Below are 20269 nucleotides of genomic sequence, written 5' to 3'. Positions count from 1 at the left end.
GACCTGACGTTGCATGGAAGGCAGGTTTCTGGATCGGCCATGGTGGTAGGGGTACGAGTGGCCACCGTTAGAAGGAAGCGAAATATAGAAGTATTTCTTTTTGGCTCTCTACATAGAAAAGAAAAGAAAGAAGGCTGGTGATACGACGCGCTTAGTTTCAGGATATTCGGCTTCGCTGTCACGATCTAGTATGTACGAACAAGCACACCAAAGACAGAATGGTTTTGCCCAAACAGGACTTAGAGCATCGTTGTACCTGATCGCTTTCCTCCTCATCACTTTTCACCTTGTCTCGAGTGAAGTTGTCTTGTGGAAGAGAGCTTTTTTTGCCACGGTGCAAGACGGGAAACAAGGCATCACCTGAGGCTCATTGATGCATTTTGCTTGCGGCTCAAGGTTACTCTCGATGACGTCCACATCGCTTCTTTCGACTCACAAAGATTTCGCAGATACTCGGAAATACCCACCACCCCTATATCGACCAAGCATTTCCCACGTGGAAAAATCGAGGGAACCCTTCATGCGGCGTGGTGCAGCGGATGTGATATAATAATATAGAAAAAAAGAATGAAAAAGAGAGACAAGTTGGAGAAGCAAGAGTCCAGGGAGGTACAACACGCTCCTAACGGGTCGAAAAAGTTTGATACCACAAGGATGGGGACATGCAAAGTCTCCATGGTGATGCAGATATCGGTAAGACAAATCTTGAAAGACTCCCATGCAGGTGAGTTCGTTCAGCCATTGTGTTGGGGGAAAAGGCAGATCCCGATGCTTTTTGTCTTTCAATTGCCGTTACGTTTGCAACGGCCCCCAAGAAACATAACGACTTCCATCACTTGGTGAGGGGCGCCTCCCTGGCCTTGGCTCAAACGGGGACAAATTTCTTGACTAGACATATACCACCACTAACACCCAAAACCACAACAGCCACCGCCCCCCCCTTTCACCACAAGCGGCAATCAAGTCATGTCTACCCGCATCGTTTTGCAGTTATTTCGTTTATTTGGGATTTTTATTTTCACGGGATTTTTTTCTTTTTTTTTGGTTTCTGTTTTTTCAGTATCGCACGAGCACTAGTTTGGATCTACCCGAGAGATCTCTGGCTGAAAAATATCACCTCCATTGCCTTTATCATTATCCTCAGCAGCAGAAGCAACAGCAGCAACAGCAACACCGTGGGTTTAGACCTGTTGCGAAAAATCCAACATGAAATAAAATAAATTCTCTCAAAACTTCTTTTTTTTTTTCAATATAAAGGGATAGCCATCGCTCTAACTCTCTGTCTAAGGGAACAAGCCAGAAGATAGAAAAATAGTAGAATTATCCTCCAATTTTCGATTGCTTGATTTGCGCCCCAAAAAAAAAGAAAGAATTCTGTGCTTCTTCACTTGGTCCTCCGTGTTATTCGTCATTAGCTGTCACCTTGAACGAAATTCATAAATGTTGTTTGCTAAAACTGCATTTGCTGTATTCGCAGCCTCGGTGACCTCGGTTGTAGCAAGCGGCAACCAAGTCGCGTTATACTGGGGCCAAAATGGTGCTGGTGGTGAAGAAAGATTGTCGTACTATTGTCAAGATGCTGGAGTCGACATTGTCTTGTTAGCATTCTTGGATGGCAATTCGGGTTCTCCCAATCTCAGCTTCCGCAACCAGTGCGGCGACCAATATCCTTCTGGTTTGTTGCACTGTTCGCAAATCGGAGAAGATATCAAGACCTGTCAAGCCTCGGGCACGAAAGTCCTTTTGTCAGTCCGTGGTGATGTTCTTGCTCCTGACTCCGCGTCTGCTACAGATATTCTTGATTTTGCCGACGTCTTGTGGAACAAGTTTGGTGCCGGCACTGAAGACAGTGAGAGGCCGTTCGATGATGCTGTTGTCGATGGATTCGACTTTAGTGGTGAATTAGGTTCCGACGTTGGATACCCCGAGCTTGCCCAAGCATTGCGTTCAAAATTCAGGAGGCAAAGTGCAAAGAGCTACTACTTGTCAGCATCACCACAATGTCCTTACCCCGACTCCAAAGTTGGAGCATTGATGGCTCAGGAACAACTTGATTATGCATTCATCCAGTTTTACAACAATTATTGTTCAGCCAATGGTGACTTTAATTATGACACTTGGGCAGAATATGCAGCTGGTGCCCCTAACCCAAACATTGAATTGTTTGTTGGTTTGCCAAGTACAGGCAATATTGATGGATATGTTGACGCTGACAAGGTCGGTGAGATTGTTCAAGAAATCAGCTGCAATCCTAACTTTGCAGGTATTTCATTATGGGACGCCTCTGGAGCTTGGTTAAATGTCAACAATGAGGGTCAGAATTTCGTTGCTCAAGTCAAAGATCAGTTGAATCAACACAGCTGCCTGGCTACTACTACCTCCACTGTTAATGAAACTAGTGAGTCAGCCAATGAGACCAGCGAGGTTCCTCCAGTGGATGAAACCAGTGAGTCAGCCAATGAGACCAGCGAGGTTCCTCCAGTGGATGAAACCAGTGAAAACGACACTCAAACCACCACTGACGCCACCACCGCCAACACCACAACCACCAACGCTGCTGCTAACGAGACTTCAGACGAACCGGAAAGTCAAGCTACCGTCACTGCCACCACCGACGCTGTTGACGAGACATCAGAAGACTCAGAAACTCAAGTCACCACTGTTGCTCCTGGACAACTGTCAATATTCAAAAGTGTCTGCGTCCCAGTTTCATCAGTATATTCAAATTCTGAATCACACGATGCCTTATCTTTAACATCACTTGCACCTGGCGCAGTAAACGGCGCAAGCGGCGCAAGCGGCACAATAACAGCAGTCGGCACAACCGTCATTACAATCACTTCATGTTCCAACAACGTCTGCACCCACGTACCAGTGACCACGGGCGTTGTCACCGTGACACAATTGGATACCACATACACTACCTTCTGTCCATTGACCTCCGAGGTTTCAACTTTAACAGCAGAAGCAGCAGACCAAAGCCAGATGTCAACAATAGTCAAAACTACAGTCGTGACAATCAACACGTGTGATTCGTCCTCCTCAACGGTGGACTCTGCTGCTGCCTCCTCCCCCTCCTCCTCGGCTCCAGCTCCCGGTGGAGAAAGTTCAGACAGCGAGGTAAATGCATCTTCTTTAGTATCTTTCGTGCCAGTCGCCCAGCAGCTGAATGAAGCTGGATATGGAGTTGAAGTTGAAGCTATACCTGATGGAGCCTCAGTTTTGGTTTCTGGTGTCGCTGCTAGTTTGATTGCCGCATTGATCGCTATGGTTTTAGTTTAAACCTGGAAACAAAAACCAAAAACCAAAAAACACAATTTTTCGAGTTTTGATGATTTCTGATCCCAGTGGATTAACTCGATTCGCATTAAAAGTTAACTTATTAGCTCATTTCCTTTTATTTTTTGGAATTGAAAGTTCTGAGAGCGTAGACTTATCTCTGAGTTGAATGGTGTGAGTATGTGGGGTATCATTTCTTATTTTTCGTTAATGTGACGTGCAACCTTTTTCTTTTTGGTGAAGATGGAGTGGGGCCGTGCGAGCGCGCTGGTTATGCAAACAGAGAGGTGTCCACATTGCCTAGAATCGAGTATTTTACCTGGTCTTTCATTCATAGAGACGATTTATGTAGATGAATAGGAAGATCACTCAAGGTTGTGATCAATCTTTCTATACAAGACAATGTCACCATTTCGCCGACCATCCCAATGAAAATAACTATTGAAAAACCGATTGCTCTCGATATATCTGCCTCCTAATTCCTGATCAATGACTTTTTCCAAAGGCAGGAATATGGCAACGTATTCAGGCTCAACCAAGTCCGTTCCGAAACGTCTTGCCAAAAACCCGGCAGGATCATCGTAGAACTGGTCGCTTTCATCTCTATATGCCTTGATCTCATCCAATGTAGGCGCGTTCAAGTGGAGAGGAGGTTCACAAGTCAAGAACCACATTTGTAAATCGGGATTGTGAAAATGGCTTTGCCATGGCGTAGAGTGACAAGGCATCACAAAGCCCACCGATGAGTTGGTTGACTCGAGAAAATCCACAAGGTCCATCACGCCTCGCTCATTCACATTGGCAAAGAATAGGGCAATTGCAATATTTGCAAATACCCCCAAGATAACCAAATACTTTGCTTTCAACTTGCGGTAGCCCCGCGCCGCATAGTACAACATAATCGGCTGAAGTGGCAAAATGAATCTAAACTCCTTATGTTGGAGTAGTGAAAGCCCCGCTAGGTAAATCAAACTCGTGGCGAGTAAAATGCTGCATCTGATGCCATAGACAAGCATCGGAATATAAGTCATCATCATCAAGGGAATGGCTTGTGCGATATAAAAATGCCACGGTGCAACTCCATAGAATATCGACAAGTTTTTTATCACGTTGAACTCGAGAAAATTGTAAAGTGGGAACGTCAACTCCCCATAGAACAAGTAGTCCAACCCTGTGCTCAACGCCAATATCGCCAAAACTACAAGCACTGACAAGTAGATCCATTCAGCAGATGTTCTAGATATCCTGGTGTTGACCAAGAGCCATATCCCCAAGGGGATTTGAATCAATGCATTTGTCGGTCGGATAATGCAGCTGACTACACCGCAAGCTAAACTGATGTACCACGACCCTTTTCCAATCTCGTGATCCCACGGCCAGTAGCGTAGGGCCACTATAGTTAACGTAGTTTCCAAGTTGTTTGAGAATGATCTCGTCGAAACGTACCAATTGAATGGATTAAGCAAGGATAAACACAACGCCACCCACCCCAAGTTGCCACCACCACCACCACCATCGTTGTCGTACACTTGGACAAATTCATGCAAATAGAAATCGCCAACACTAGCAACGACTGCACCTATGACCTTGGGCATCTGGCGAATTAGAAACCTGTTTTCACCAGCCACAAGATAGCCAAGGGCGTATATAAGCGGATGAATCGATGACCGCAACTTCTGATGCCACTCCCACGTGAGGTACCCATACCCGTAGACTAGCCTATGCGCAGGTTCCAAGCATTGGTAAAACTCGTCTGCTTGGAAGTATGTTTCTAGTGTTGTTGCGTTGACCAAGCGGACCAAGAGTATGAAGAGAAACAATTTAGGTTTGGCAACATCCTTGTGTTTGCGTGGTGTTCTGGAGGCAAACGGATTCCTGAGCCTGGCCCGCGTTGACATCGGCATTACCGTCTCACTCTTCCGAACGGGCAACTCAACCACCATCAGCAACTGCCTTCCCCTCTTTTAATGGCTTCTTCTTGGCTTCAGGGCTGCTTCCTGGTTGTAAAAAATCCGTGTTGCAACTTGACACCCTTTTGGCTGCCACCGCGCTGCCACCGCGCTACCATACGCTAAACTCGAGCAAAACAAAAGCGTGCAAATCTGCTCAAAAAAACAAAGTCACCCGCAACCCACAACTAGTAGTGTCCCCATGCTCAAATCCGCCTGCGCCGAGTATGTAAGTGTGGGTGTGGAAAAGCAATTAAAATATACCCGGCCCGCTACCTCGTGATCCGTCGCCTGGCGGTGGCTCTCTTTCTCCGCCTCCTTGCCCCCCTGTCTCTATGGGTGTGTCATCATTAACTCACTCACACGCTAACAAACAAACAAACTCACTCCATCGTTGCCTCTCGCACAACAACAAGAGATACTCTTTTTTTTTCTCCTCTTCTTCTTCTTCTTCTTTACACCATCAGGATATAAGTCATTCAAAGTAGTGGTTATTCAAAAGGAAGGGTATACATTTTTTTCTTTCTCATCTAGTCCACTTCAATACATTACTTCCATTTCCAGAACAGAAAGCAGGAAAAAAAAAACCAACTAAACAACAAGGAGTTAAGCTTAGCAAGAAGTTTCCCCGGAGAGAGAAAATTTTATGTCAACTATCCAGAACTTAAACGCATTTGATCCATTCGCCGACACTGGTGATTCAGAAGCCCAGCCCACTAACTACATCCATATCCGTATTCAACAAAGAAACGGCAGGAAAACTTTAACCACGGTTCAAGGTGTTCCTCAAGAGTATGACTTGAAGAAGATTTTGAAGGTGTTGAAGAAGGATTTTGCTTGTAACGGCAACATTGTTAAAGATGACGATTTAGGCGAGGTTATCCAGTTGCAAGGTGACCAAAGAACCAAAGTATCTGAGTTTTTGACCACCCAGTTGCAATTACCAAAGAAAAACATCAAGATCCACGGTTTTTAAAAAAAACCAAAAAAACAAAAACCTTTGGGAGAGAAAAATCCCTCCAGAGCTTGCTTGTGCCAGAGAGAGAGGGCTGGTGCACGGAAGGAAAGGGAGAGAATACGCAAAGGTTTACTATCCCTCAGCTTTTCCTTGATTGCTGCTTTTTCTATTGTATTGCTTGAAATTACATTTTTTTTTTTCTATTTTTGACAAAGAAGTGCTAGGTTTTTTTTTTGTTTGATCCCACGCTAAGCTAAGGATTGTGAAGAGCGACGAGGTGAATTATAGAAGAAACCATGGGGCATAAGCTGTTCAAGTGGATTTATCATCGACGGCGACGGCGACGGCAATGAGGATGTCAAAGTCTACAGGAATGAATAAGACGCGCGTTTATTTTTTGCATTTGAAGATCTTTCTACTCTAGTTCTCCACGCTAACCCTCTACTCAGACGATTGTGTGTGTGGGAGCGTGACATGAGCCATGGATATGCGTTGATAATATATGTTTCTGACGCAGGGTCGCCAACAGCATACTGTCCTGATATATGTCATCACAAGACGAGAAGCCGCACCGCATCGAAAAATGACAACCATCTCTATTGACTCTTTTTCTTTTTCTTTTTTCTATATCAGTTGCCATTTTTTCCATCGACGCCACTGGTCAAGAGAATCCTTTCCAGTATGGCCGGGGACTTGAACTTGAAGAAATCATGGAATCCAGCTTTGGTCAAGAACCAGCAGAAAGTATGGGAACTCGAGCAAGGAAAACTTAAGGACTACAAAGATTATCAGGAGAAGAAGCAGGAACGCAAACGAGAAGAAGAATACCTCGAACTTCTCAAGCTCCAGTATGGCGACAATTTCAATCGAGATCAGCTTTCGCAGAAAGAGAAATTGAAAGTCTCAAAGTTGAGCTGGATGTATGACGACGTCCCATTTGAAGGACCAGCGCAGGAAACGACGAACTCCAGTGGATTCATTGAAAGTAACCAAGAATTCAACGAAGGTAAAAATGAAGTTGAGCAAATGTTGAATGGCAAGTATGCCATGAGCAAGAAAGCTAGAAACGATGGATCTACAAGCGAGCGAATGAATAAGATTTTGAAAGCTGAAATGAGTACCACGGGTGGTGCTTCAAGCAATAACAAGTTTGCAGATGATCCCTTGGCGATGATCAAACAGCAGCAGCAACAAAAACAGCAACTACTACGCCATAGACAGAAGCAAGTGGGTAGTCGGACGTCGGATGGAGCTAGGGAACGACTGCTGCGTCATAAGGTTGATGAAGGGAGACATGGTTCAAAGCATAGGGTTCACAAGGCTGGCGATAGCGACAGGAATGGGGAAAGCAGACGTGAGCATAGGCCGAGAGATGGAGATCGTCATCATCATCATTCCCATAAAAGCCGAGACAAATCAAGTCGAGTCAGATCACCTACAAGAGAAAGCTAGTGCCAGGAGAAACGTGTCATCAAATATACGAAAGATCTGACATTTATCTCCATATAAGCAAAAAAACAGCAAAGTTCACCAGGACGTGCTCACACAGAAAACGCCACCCTTGAGGAGTAGTCAACCCCGTTCAAGCTGATTATCAAAATGTTTCGGTTTCCCGCTGCCCTGGGTCAAGTTCACCCTTCAAGACGCGTCAGTCTGTGAAATTTCCAACCTACTTTTCAAGTGTCAAAGTGTTGCATTTTCCATACATAGATACATGGAAAGAGAAGCACTCTACAGACGCGCAAACTTACCAGGTGGGGTCAAGTCTGCTTGATATCACCAGTGTTGGGCATTTTCATCAGCTAAATATATAATAATAAAGTCCCGATACATCAGCAGCAGCTGTATTCGTCCACTGACAGTCCCCATCCTGGTCCCAATCTTCAATAGTGTCAATCTGAATATATATGCATATGTGGCCTGATGCATGTATGCTTTCCCCATCGATACGCGTACGAATTTGTATATCTCTCTCTCGCTCAAAGAAAAAAAATTGATATTGAAATTGAAAATTTATATTAAGAACCCTTGAAGTTCCCCCCCCCCCCCTTCCAAACAATAACCACTCAATTCAGACCAACTTACTTTCCAACTTACTAAGTTACTCAGTTTCACAATGTCGCAGAAACCAAGATATCTAACGGAGGCCGAGAGGCAAAAGGTGCTAGAATTCCAAGATATGATCCACTATAGTCCTCGTTACAGTGACGACACCCATGAATATAGACACGTAATGTTACCCAAGAACATGTTGAAAGTTATACCCCTGGCTTACTTCAATCCCGAGACTGGCACATTGAGGATACTACTTGAAGAAGAATGGAGAGGGTTGGGAATAACGCAAAGTTTGGGCTGGGCACACTACGAAACTCACGCTCCCGAGCCTCATATTTTGTTGTTCAAAAGGGCCATTGGCTATGGCCAGTGATTTTGACCTGTAAGGCGAGTGGAAAAGAAAGAAAGAAAGAAAGAAGAAAAATAGAGAGATCGATGATTGTTTCGTTTTGGACTGACAAGGGCAATGATGGAACGGGAGGAATAATAGACGGAAAAGGAACAAAAAAGGAAAAAAAAAAAAAGAACAGATGGAGGGAGAACAGAATGCCAGCGATTTTGGGAGGAGGAGACTGGGATTGGCTTTGGCGTTTACTAGATTATACCCTTTTTTTCAACTTGTTGTTGTTGTATTTTTTTTTTCAGTTTTGTTGTTGTGAAATGATTATGACTTATGCTCGTGTTAGAATAAGAGAGTCTTGATCGACTTTTTTTGCAGGTGTTGTAGCATCATACCTCTTTGGTCTCTATCGTCATCAAAACCATCATTATCAAGACCCTTGCGTCTCTCGACTGTTAAAGAGACAAGACAGGAAGGAAGGAAGGGGAAAAAAAAATAGAACGCGTCGGTTCCGCATAGGGAGGGTAAAATATTTCTGTTGCAAAACTTCACGAAAGGCTTTAAAAGAAAGAGAGGAGGATCTAGCGTTTTCTTTCAGACACCAGACCAGACACCGCTATGGTATGACTACAGCCCGGTCCTTGAGCTCGGAGGAGCTACTTCAATTCTTATCCGACATAGAACTAAACATCAACGACCAAGATACAGATTTCCAGAAACTCGCATTTTACCTCCTACAATTCCTCCATGCCAGGCTCATGGAGCTAAGATCCTCTGATCGTAAAGAGGACTCAGAAATAGTCTTGAAATTGATAGACTCGATTGATCTTGTGCTATCAAAGAAATTGTACTTGCTCAATGCGCCGCTTGGATTTCACGACTTCAAGGCGATTCACGTCCCTACAATTGGCGGCGGCACCACCACCACCACGATAACCAACAATAACGTCTTGTTTTACGAATGGATGATTTCCTTTGTTCTCCTGCATCTACCTTCGATGTGCCGCAAGCGTGGAGTCTTGGATGGACTCAAGGGCTTACTATTCCTGATCACCAATCTAGTTGCTACAAAATTGCACAGTTTCAAATTCACCAAGCTATTGCGAGATACTTTGACGTCGAGTTTGGAGAGCGGCGTGATGCACTGTTTGGAGAATGCAAGAAATGTCGGCGAGGTTGGAGATTTAAACACGTTGGTCACAACGTGCCATTTGTTCTATATCGTGAATGAGCCGGAAGTGTTGAATATGTTGGCGATGAATTTGGGTGGAGATCAGCTCAGATTTGAAATTTTGGGCAGAAAGTTATGGTACGCTTTGTTGGAGGCTCGACTGGTTGAAGACGCAGCTGCCGCAGCAATAGTCGACGATTTGACGAGTTTGTTTTTACTCAATCTGCTTGACAGTGTCTTGCTGAATGACGCGTCGAAATGGAACCAGGTGAAGCTAATCTTGAACAGATTACTGGACTTGATAATAGCCACCACCACCACCACCACGCTGTTGGAACCGGGGGTCCTGGCCCTGGCTGCGTCATCTCAGCTTAAAAATTACGAATTCAGCAGAACAAACCAATCTGCATCACTGGTGTTGTTAAAGGTTTTCAAATACTGTGAACAGAGACATTTGTTGAGAAACTTTGTTGCCGACCTCGGGCTCGCTACATTGGTTGAATTGATAGCTACAACAACCAACGAAATTCCCAATGATTTACGCTGTGTGATTCGAATTTTACACTCGAAATGTGCAGATACCGACAGTGACTACCGCGGCAGGACTCAGCATCTACCTCTAGATGACACCAATGGATACCTGCTTCTGGAGCCCGAGTTGAATCGACTAAGGTTCGAACTACGCAAAGAGGATACAACAGCAGCAGCAGCAGCAGCAGCAGCAGTTGGCGATGCCAGAGGGAGAGCACTGCTAGAGTTTATCATCAAAGAAGAATTGGTTTTTCGCGAAGAAAGAAACGACTTTAGCCTCGACATCAGCTACATCGAGTGGATACGCCATGTTCGAACATTGACCAAAAACCACACTGACGAACTCAAGGATGATGTCACGTTGTTTACTCTAATAACTGCCTTGAGCAAGTTCCCGGCATTGAGCAAGGCGAAAGATGGTGGCAATGCGTGCGAGAAGAAGCATCCCGAGGACTCCTCAGCTCATAGCGAGAGCATGCATGAGAGCATGTATGCGAGCATCGATCAGCACCGACCACCTGTCAAGAGCACTACGGAATCGTTGATTTTCGATGAAATTTTGTTGGAGTTTTTCCTCAAAAAGCTCAAGATATTCAAACATAGCTCGCTCATGTGTTGCAATTTTTTAATCATGACTTACAACTACTACCTGGTCTACTTGCCCGAGTTTAACGACAAGACCAAGTCTTTGTTGACTGAATTGCTCGATTGTTTGGCAACGCATCCCAATAGGAGCCTTCGGATGCTCATTACCCGAATCTTGCCCTTGTATCTCATCAGGGATGACACAGAGGCATCGATGGACGAGATCTTCAAGTTTGTCTTTCTGCGAGTTGCTCTGATTGATTTCTCAACGACGGGGAAACGCCATTTCGGAGAGTCCGCAATATACGCCTTGGTTGCATTGGCGCATGTCGTCACCGGCGAGAGGCTCTGCGCAGTCTTTTTCAAGTTGATCGATTGGCTTGGTGAGCCAAACGACCAGCACCAGAATTACGTTTACTGCGGGTTCTTGGATATTGCCCAGTCAAAAAACATTTCTACTTACAAGCTACTATCACCATATTTCCCAAGCATCTCCGATATCATCATTAAAAAATCCCTATTGTTTGAGAGGTTTCTTCAAGTGTTGGGAATGAACCGGGCGTATTTTTTGAGCAGAACCAAAGACCACACCGTTTCCAAATTGTTGGAATACCACAAGGAACCAGCTCTCCTTGGCGAGATAGCCGAAGCCTCCAACATGTCCATTGAAAAGCTTTTAGCGCTGAACCTACCCAGGATCCTCGCATCTTATTTGGTTCGAGATCCTGCAAATGAAAAATACGTTGTGAAAGTCTTGGCAAGTGTGTGTTCCCATTATAAGCAGGTCTCACCTGGAGAAATATTCACACACATTGGTGATATTACGTGGAACATCTTGTTGGAAATACAGACTGATGAAGCGGGGAAAGTAAAGAATCTCGAGAACTTGATCTCAGCTTTGAATATAGTTGCCAAAAACTCGCTTAACCAAAAGAGATTGTCGGCAAACAACGGCAAATATGCTAGTTTGTTGATCGAAGAGCAGATGCTTTTGTTGATTCAAAAGTTTAGCGACGTGACGCACTTGTTGAAAGGCGCCAAACCTTATCTTGAGCGAAGAGCCTCTTTCCAAGCGATTTTGTTCTTGATTAGAAACCACGCCACTGCATTGACGTCGGCTTTGGGTCAATTGTCCACTTGCTTGCAAGCAACGTTGGAAGAGCCGGACTTGCACGTTTTGACGTTGCGGTGCTGGATCGAGCTAGTGCAAAATTTGCCGCTGGCTCATTTGATATCGTTGATTGACATCATCATCTCCTTGATTTTCAGGAAATTCCAAACTTTTGGCCAAGAGGCCCAGCATCTTGCTATCGAGATATTGAAAAAGATTTACTCGGAGATCAAGGATAAAAACAATCGCTACACCTTGTACTACTTGTCAATTCCCTTTTTGGAGCACATTTCAGACCTTAGCTTGGTCAAGGAGTTTCGCAACATGAAGCCGCTTTCGCGACACACGATATTCCACGAGTTTAATCGAAGGTTGTGCACTAGCAACCAGTACGTGGTTGAACAAGCCTTGTTTGATCTATTCAATTACTGTCAGAAATACCAACTTTATTGCCAAAAGGAGTATTTCAAGGACTCGAGTTTAAACTCATCAATTACTACATTGGTGAGAACGATTATGGATACCGCCACCCACTTCCGTAATAGATGTCCGCATATTTCCTCGCTGTGTGCCAAAGTGTTGGCTGTGATTGGTGCATTAGATGCCAACAAATTCCATTTCAAGAGCGTTCAAAGACTGTTTATCGTTCAAAAGAATTTTGCAAGCAATAGCGAGAATGTGCTGTTTTTGGTCGACTTGATTGAGAATTATGTTTTAAAGTTGTTTTGGGCCTCAAACGATCCTCATAAGCAGTTGTTCTCTGCTTACGCCATGCAGTGCTTTCTCACGATTATGAACTTGAATGAAACTTCGCCGGCGCGAGACAGCGAGGTTTGGAACAGATTCGGCGATGTTGCCAAGTCGACTTTGACGCCGCTCCTCAATTCCAAATATGCTGCTCTGAAACCAAAGCAAACGGAGCTCAATTTCCCTTTTTTCACAACGGGTATCCACTACGATGCTTGGCTTGTCGAATTGACTTCTTACTTGTTGAAACGAGCTTGTCATTACGGAAAAGAAGAAACGCCCAATGCTAGGCAAAAGATTTTCCAAACTTGCGCAATTTTGCTATACAAGGACCATGACATTAGACTCTGCCAGCATTTGCTAAGATATGTCGTGTTGAGCCATATATTGTCCCTGGATACCCAGGTTCAAGACCAGATCCTACTTGAATTCACCACAATCATGAAAAGTGGTCGAGATGAAAAAAAAAATGATGAACAACTCAAGCTATGTTTCCAAACAATCTTTTCGGTCCTTGATTACCTTAGCGAATGGCTCTCATCGATTCGATATTATGCCAACTACCTGCTGTCGCGTGAAGACAAGTCATCCGACGATTGGCTCGACAGGATCGATCTAGTGGACAGTTTTGTCCACCACTTTGAAATGAAGGATATCGTTGTGAATTCAGTGGAGTGTGAATCTTACGAAAGAACCATTTTGTACATTGAAAAGTACTATCGTGAAGGGCACATCAGCAACACTGATTTTTATCTCGGAGACTTGAACGCTGCGCGAACTTTGCAGGCCATGTATGCAAATCTAAACGACTATGACACCCTAAATGGCGTGTTGAAGCTCTTTTCGACAAACAATTTAAAAGACAAGTTGACGACATTTGAGTATAGTGACAATGCAAGCTTGGCGTTTGAGTCGTTCAAAGTGTTGGACTCAAGAAGTGAGGAGTACGAGTCCAAGAATAACACCGATATCTTGAAAGCGTTGAGCGATAGAGGTGTTTACGACGAGGTGTTGAGCACGTTGACAGAAAAGATGGAGTCCAAAGAATTGCGCCAAATCCCCCCGAGCTGGTCATTGGTTGGCTTAAAGTCGGCAGTTTACTCGGGAAATATCAACAAGATAAAGAGCTGGGTCGAAATAACGGATACCTTGGGACAGCCATCGGACACGGAAACGTTGGTCAATTATGAATTGGCCAAGTGTTTGATGTTGCTAGCTGAGCGGGATCGAGATGGGGTTGCAGAGTCGGTGGGGAAAATATACCACGCTGTCGGGACATCGCTAGTTCCCTCGGTGTCGTCGAGCTTCAACAAAAACGTCGGACTCATGAACCAACTCCACACTATTTATGATCTAGAAGACATTCTTCAATCGCGCGGACTGAGCGACATTTGGAAAATCCGGCTCACGAATGTGGACCAGGACTTTGACACGCAGTTGCGGTTGCTTACGACGCACATTGTCGCTAGTGAAGCTCTTGGAATCAACGATACCGTTTCAGAAATGTTTTTACACGAATCCGAGTTGGCAAGAGAAAGTGGACGATTGAAAATCTCGGCAAAGGCAATCGTCAAAGCAATGGCTTTAAATAACTCACTCGCCAAAGTTGAATATGCAAAACTACTCTGGGACGAAGGCAAGCAGTCGGAAGCAATAAAGTCAATCTCTGAAACTTTGCAAAACTGGCTGTTTGTTGGAGGTGACACTGAAAAGGAAAAGGCTAAAGCGCAACTCCAATATGCCAACTGGTTGGATGAGTCTAATCATTTGTCAGCCAACAAGATCATTGCCGAATACAGGAAAGCGTTTGAACTAGACAAGGACTACGAATCTTCGTATTATGACATCGGACGGTTCTATGCAAAATTGCTTGAGTCGTCTCGGGATGATTCTGGGATATACGAGCACCTCACTGTGCGAAATTATTTATTTGCGATATCGATTGGCTCGCTGTACATCTTTGAAGCTTTGCCAAAGTTGATCACGGTGTGGTTGGATTTCGCCAAGAAGCCCAAGAAGAACAAGAATGCCGAAAGGATGTTGTTGCAAATCGTGGGAGATGTGAACTCGAGTCTCAGAAGCATCAAGAACTACGTTTGGTACACTGCTATTACACAAATACTTTCAAGAATAGTGCATGATCACGAAGCCTCGTTTAGAATCTTGGCCAATATCATTACCAATCTCATTAAAGAGTTTCCAAGACACACGTTGTGGTTTGTTATATCCCATATCTATTCAACTGATCTGAAACGGAAACAGAGAGTAGAGACCATATTGAATGCTTTGAAAAGATCAAAGAAATCACCGCATGGCGAATTGATACTTGGCGCGGTTGACTTGTATTCAAAGCTCATTGGTATCGCCTCAAAACAGGTGACCAAGTCGCCCAAAACAAAGCAGTTGTCACTAAAAAAATTCTTTGGCATCGACGATGCCAGCAAGCCCTATGATGAGTTGGTGATCCCTGTCCAGTCGAACTTGCAGATCCGCTTACCGCATAAGGATATGACCAACTACACCAGCTTCCCCAAGAGCGCATCGGTCACATTCGACGGCTTTGACGATAACGTGAATATATTCTTTTCGTTGCAGATGCCCAGACAAATCACGATCCGTGGCTCTGACGGCAAGCCCTATAGATTGATGATCAAAAGCGACGATACAAGAAAAGATGCAAAAGTTGTCGAGTTTACCACCATGGTGAACCGTATTCTATCCTCAAGTACGGAGGCGAGGAAACGAGCTCTAAGTGTGGCCAACTATTCTGTGATCCCCCTCTCGGAGAAGATTGGAGTCATTGAGTTTGTAATGGATGTACAAACGATGAAAGCCACCGTTGTAGAGGAGAGGAAAAGACTCGGCAAAGTTGTCAACGAACGGAAAATCTTTATGGCGCTTGACGCTGCGCAAAAGTTTATCAAGGAGAAAAAACCCGACGAAGATGGATCGAAATTGCAGGCATTGACGGATTTGTTTCAGTCTATTCTCAATAAAAATGAACCTGTTTTGCATCACTGGTTCGTGGAAGAATTCTCCGAGCCGAGCTCATGGTATCTTGCCCGTAACTCATTCACTAGATCGTCGGCGGTGATGTCAATCGTTGGATATCTAATCGGGTTAGGTGACCGACACTGTGAAAACCTTTTATTCTTTAAGAAAACAGGCTCGATTCTCCACATTGACTTTGATTGTTTGTTTGAAAAGGGGAAAACGTTGCCTACACCTGAAGTGGTTCCCTTTCGATTAACTCAAAACATGGTTGACGCAATGGGCATCTGTGGAGTTGAGGGGAATTTCCGAATTGCATGCGAAGTCGTGGGCAAGCTCTTGCGAAGCAACGAACAGTCGCTAATGAACATATTGGAGAACTTGCTCTATGACCCATTACTTGATTGGAAGATAAACCAGAACCCGCAACGGGATTTATCCTCGGTGCGGAAGAAAATCAGAGGATTGATCAATGAGGAAGAAGGGTTGGCTATGAATGTGCATGGCCAAGTCGACGTGCTTATTCAGGAGGCGACTTCGATTGAACGATTGTCGCGGATGTACGGTGGGTGGTCTGCATATATTTGATGAGTGATGTAACTTTTGAAAACTGATCAGGAAGCAGCAGCAGCAGCAGCAATCTTTTTATTTTATTTGTTCCTTTCCCCTTTCCCTCTTTATAAGCGCGAATTCACCCACTTCTCTACCCTGGTACACTGAACGGAGAGGAAAAGAGGGAGCTCATTATGCGTAGCGATACAAGACCCGGTATTTTAATACGGTATATGTGCACATCTTCTCACTTGAACGCGATTGAATGAAGCTAGGATTTAGGCGTGGGAAGTGTAGTGCGATTGCTTCTCCAGTTGGTGAGGCAAACGATGAGGTGCGGAGATGAGAGCCATACTGTCTCGATTTCGGATTATCGGAATTGCATGCGTTGGGAAAACAAGTTTGCGAGGCGCAAAAAATTTTATTTGAGGCATATTGTGTCACGCGGCCACTTTCGATTCTGGAGCGGGACACCGGCGCACTATACCACAAAATACATCCATATATATAGATTCTTCAACTTTATACTCTGTTTTTTTTTTCTCGTTTAAAGAGAGAGAGGGAATTGTCTTTTTTGCAAAATATAGTTTTGGAAGGATGGAGTTGGAATGGTAGAGTGAAGAACTGGCGTTGCCTCCCAAATTACCACTTCCTTGATATCTATACAAAATAGGAACCAATCAATTAATCAATCGCTCTTGATGTAAGAGCTAATGGTAGTAGGCACGGGAGCCGCCACAGAGGAAGCCAGAGCCAAAGGGGACGTAGCACCGGATCTAGGAGGCGGTGGCGGTTTCCGTCCGACAACACTCCGTTGTCTTTCTGGTGTTTCAACCTGTGACAACCCAACAGTGGGCTCACTAGTCAACGCTTCAGCAACGATGATATTCAGGGGATCAGCTGCTGCAGGTAAAGGCGTGGTGTTTGCGCCAAAGCCAGAGCTAGAATCATTCAAATTGAAACCTGATATACTCTCACTTCTGCTTGCTCTTCCACCCCCCGCGCCACCAGCAGCAGCAATATTCTCATCCTCGTCTTCCCCACCAGCACCATTGGGGCCGTTGCGTCGCTTGTACGTAGGTGAGCTAGGCAAGTTGTTAAAAGTAGATAAGAACCCCGATGCCCCCAAGGACCCCGCAGTTACTGTGCTTTTTGTCGTTGATGCAGGCGATGCACCTGCTTGACTCGTGCCGGCTTGACGTGGAGGCAACTGCGGTGGTTGCAGTTGTGATATGTTTATCCTGGGGAATGGAGAGTAGCTCTTCTCTGCGTCTGACATGCTATCTAGTCTTCCAAAATTGAATTGCGGCGATTGCGCTGGCTGGGGAGACGTGGCTCCATTTTTCTGCACATGTTCAAATGCCAGCGGATTCACAGTCGGTGGCGGCACTTGGTGGAATTTTTCCTGTTTGATGGTTGCAGCCGTCGTCAGTGTAGCGTTGGATGATTTGCGTGGCGGACGACGGTTTGAAATCATCTCGGGTGGGTGGTACACTTCGGAAGTACCGGAAGAGATCGACTTTGATGACAGCGTACGTGGCGGTGTTGGAACTTTGCTGCTGCTGTTGCTGTTGCTATTGATGTTCTCGCTGGTAGTGGTGGTGTTGCTGTTATTATTGTTAATGTTGATCATCGAGGCTAGATGAGCGCTGGCGATGTTCTCCGTTTTCATGTCACTAGGAGTGTTGCCGATGGTGCCGTCGCTGTCCGTGGTAATCATCGTCGCATTGACACCACTACCGCTGTTGATTGTGCTTGCACTGAAGTTGCTGACACTGCTGTGCCCACTACCAGGTCGACGATTCTCCACTTTGGAGGGGGTGGTGGTGGAGGCAACTTGTTGACTTCCATCCCGTTTGGGCTTTTGCAGTTTATCATCGTCTTTGAAATACCACTTGCCAATCCGCTTAAATGTGTTTGACATGAGTGATGATGCGGCGCTATTGGAAGAAGAAGAAGAAGAAGTTTCAGGAGCCGCACTAACCGTGGTGGTTGTAGTTTGCGGGAATTCATCCATGGATAAATTTGTGGTGGTGGTTTTCTTTTTCATTTTCAAAGTGAGATCGGAAAGGGCAGTTCCAAATTTTGTATTTTTCAATGGCCGGCCACGAGTTCTGCCCAAAGTTTCATCGTCGCCAGTGGTAAAGTTTAAGGACTCGGCGTCTTCGCTACTGCTATGGCCCACAGTGTCAGCATCATTCGAATCAGCACCACTGTTGCCCGAGTTTTTCCAAATTCCTCCCCGGTATAGTTCATTCATGGTGTCCAAAAACACAATGTCATCCCAGTGCGGCAATACCAAGCTCTCCTTGATGCCTTCTGTGAATTTTTTCTCGATGGAACTAGTGATAAAGGGGTAGTTCAACGACTTGTTGCTCAAAATAGGCTCAATTTTAAAATGCATCAATGGTTCAATTTCATAGCAGTACCAGAAACGATTGCTTGGAGGTGGTTTCATCTTGATTAAAATGGGTCCTTCAAGGGTCATCAATGAGATTTTGAGGGACAAGTCAACTTCCTTGGAGGCAAACTTTGCCCCAAACGCGAGATCCAACTTGGTTTTGATTGTTGCTGAGATTCCACCACTATAGGAGATATTAGCAGACACAACAACAGTGCCATCGGGGTTAATCTCTTTTAAGCTGGGATAAGTGAAGAATGGAGCCGAGCTGCCGGGGTAGATATCAGTGATTTGAAAAGTGTCGAAAAAACCCGGTTTCTTCATCTTGTCCAATTTCTTGCTCAATCTGGTGTATATGTAGTTTTCAAACCACTCGGTGTCCTTGATGGCCAAGAACCAGCGTCCAATCAACGCATTCATCCATTTGGTTTGCAAATGCCCCTCGGAACTGTACAATGCTTGTATCAATTTGATCATTTCTTTGGTAGAAAAGTGTAAAGTTTGTGCATATTTGAAAGCACTGAGATTAGCAGGTATGCTTGAGTTGTTGTTACCTCCGCTACTGCTAATTGATAAGTTACCATTGCCATTGCCATTGCCATTGCCATTGCTGTTGTTGGTGTTGTTGTTGACATTCGCAGTTTCAAGTTTTGTCCCTCGAATCAAGGCAAAATACCAATCTTCTTTATCGGAATTAGTATCGCAGTAAATGAAAAAACTGCCCGGGGGCAGTCCATTGCGATTGCTCAACTTGTCAAGATTCCTTAGTTTATTAGGATTGATCAAGGCAATAGCCGTGTACTTGGTGAACAACAGAGCATCTTTCAAGTCGCGCGGCCATAACGTGACGAAATAGTTGCTCAACACGACAACATTCTTGACATCCTTGAGCAGTTGATCCTTGTATAAAAACAAGTTTCCGTGCTTGAGAACCGCGAAAAAGCGATGCTTCTTGAGCGACTGACGCATCAGTTGAGTTGAGCCTTGGTTTCCGGCATGTTGCTGCTGTGACTTTAGCGGTGGCGACTGTGTTAGATGGCTCGGCAGCAGTAGTTGCATTGATGCAATAGAGACCGAGTCGGAGACATCGTCTTCCAAGGGACCGCCCTCACTTGAAGTTTGTCGTTCTTGAAACGATTGCAGCAGCAGTTGTTGTTGCTGTTGCTGTTGTTGTGGTGGGATTTGCTCCGGTTGTTGTTGCTGTTGTAGCTGCTGCTGTTGTTGTTGCTGCCTATTCACCAATTTATAAAGTGACGCATATGCTGATTTATTCTCGGCCGACTCGGTGATTGATGCAGTTTTACTATTGATTTCATCTGTGCTTTCAATATACTCGTTGGTGACGATTATCCATCCATTTTTGAAGCTCTCCAACCCCGACTGGTGTTTTTCTTCAATTTCGCCCGCCTTGAGGTTGGATTGTCTTTCATCGTCATAATCCTCGTCAAAGTCTTTTGCGTCGTCGCCTCCCAGAGCACCTTCTCCTCCACGCTTACTTTTTTTGATCTCAGGTATCACGTAGATGAACGTGATCACCAAGAGGAAGGGACAACTGATTACCCCAAGCAAATATATGAATAGCACCAGCAACAATCCCAT

At 44.8% G+C, this 20269-nt stretch overlaps 6 protein-coding genes across 6 annotated transcripts; 4 read left to right on the top strand and 2 right to left on the bottom strand. All coding sequences in view use genetic code 12, as the record gives it.

The window, feature by feature from the left end:
- Positions 1-1440: 1440 nt before the first annotated feature.
- On the top strand, positions 1441-3282 carry LODBEIA_P55370 (uncharacterized protein; the record flags this gene model as incomplete). The annotated part of the gene is made up of 1 exon (XM_066975880.1): positions 1441-3282. The coding sequence occupies one exon, from the start codon at positions 1441-1443 to the stop codon at positions 3280-3282; it is 1842 nt and encodes a 613-aa protein (XP_066832475.1).
- Positions 3283-3644: 362 nt separating this feature from the next.
- LODBEIA_P55360 (uncharacterized protein) lies at positions 3645-5183 on the bottom strand (the record flags this gene model as incomplete). Its single annotated transcript, XM_066975879.1, has 1 exon — positions 3645-5183. One exon carries the CDS (start codon positions 5181-5183, stop codon positions 3645-3647), a length of 1539 nt encoding a protein of 512 aa, XP_066832474.1.
- A 691-nt stretch (positions 5184-5874) lies between these two features.
- On the top strand, positions 5875-6204 carry LODBEIA_P55350 (uncharacterized protein; the record flags this gene model as incomplete). The annotated part of the gene is made up of 1 exon (XM_066975878.1): positions 5875-6204. One exon carries the CDS (start codon positions 5875-5877, stop codon positions 6202-6204), a length of 330 nt encoding a protein of 109 aa, XP_066832473.1.
- A 663-nt stretch (positions 6205-6867) lies between these two features.
- LODBEIA_P55340 (uncharacterized protein) lies at positions 6868-8614 on the top strand (the record flags this gene model as incomplete). Its single annotated transcript, XM_066975877.1, has 2 exons — positions 6868-7427; positions 8296-8614. 2 exons carry the CDS (start codon positions 6868-6870, stop codon positions 8612-8614), a joined length of 879 nt encoding a protein of 292 aa, XP_066832472.1.
- A 590-nt stretch (positions 8615-9204) lies between these two features.
- On the top strand, positions 9205-16305 carry LODBEIA_P55330 (uncharacterized protein; the record flags this gene model as incomplete). Its single annotated transcript, XM_066975876.1, has 1 exon — positions 9205-16305. One exon carries the CDS (start codon positions 9205-9207, stop codon positions 16303-16305), a length of 7101 nt encoding a protein of 2366 aa, XP_066832471.1.
- A 652-nt stretch (positions 16306-16957) lies between these two features.
- Positions 16958-20269, bottom strand: LODBEIA_P55320 (uncharacterized protein; the record flags this gene model as incomplete). The annotated part of the gene is made up of 1 exon (XM_066975875.1): positions 16958-20269. One exon carries the CDS (start codon positions 20267-20269, stop codon positions 16958-16960), a length of 3312 nt encoding a protein of 1103 aa, XP_066832470.1.

This window comes from Lodderomyces beijingensis (assembly GCF_963989305.1).
Source record: "Lodderomyces beijingensis strain CBS 14171 genome assembly, chromosome: 7".
In the NCBI taxonomy this organism is placed as follows: domain Eukaryota; kingdom Fungi; phylum Ascomycota; class Pichiomycetes; order Serinales; family Debaryomycetaceae; genus Lodderomyces; species Lodderomyces beijingensis.
This window is presented reverse-complemented; position numbering and strand designations above follow the sequence as displayed.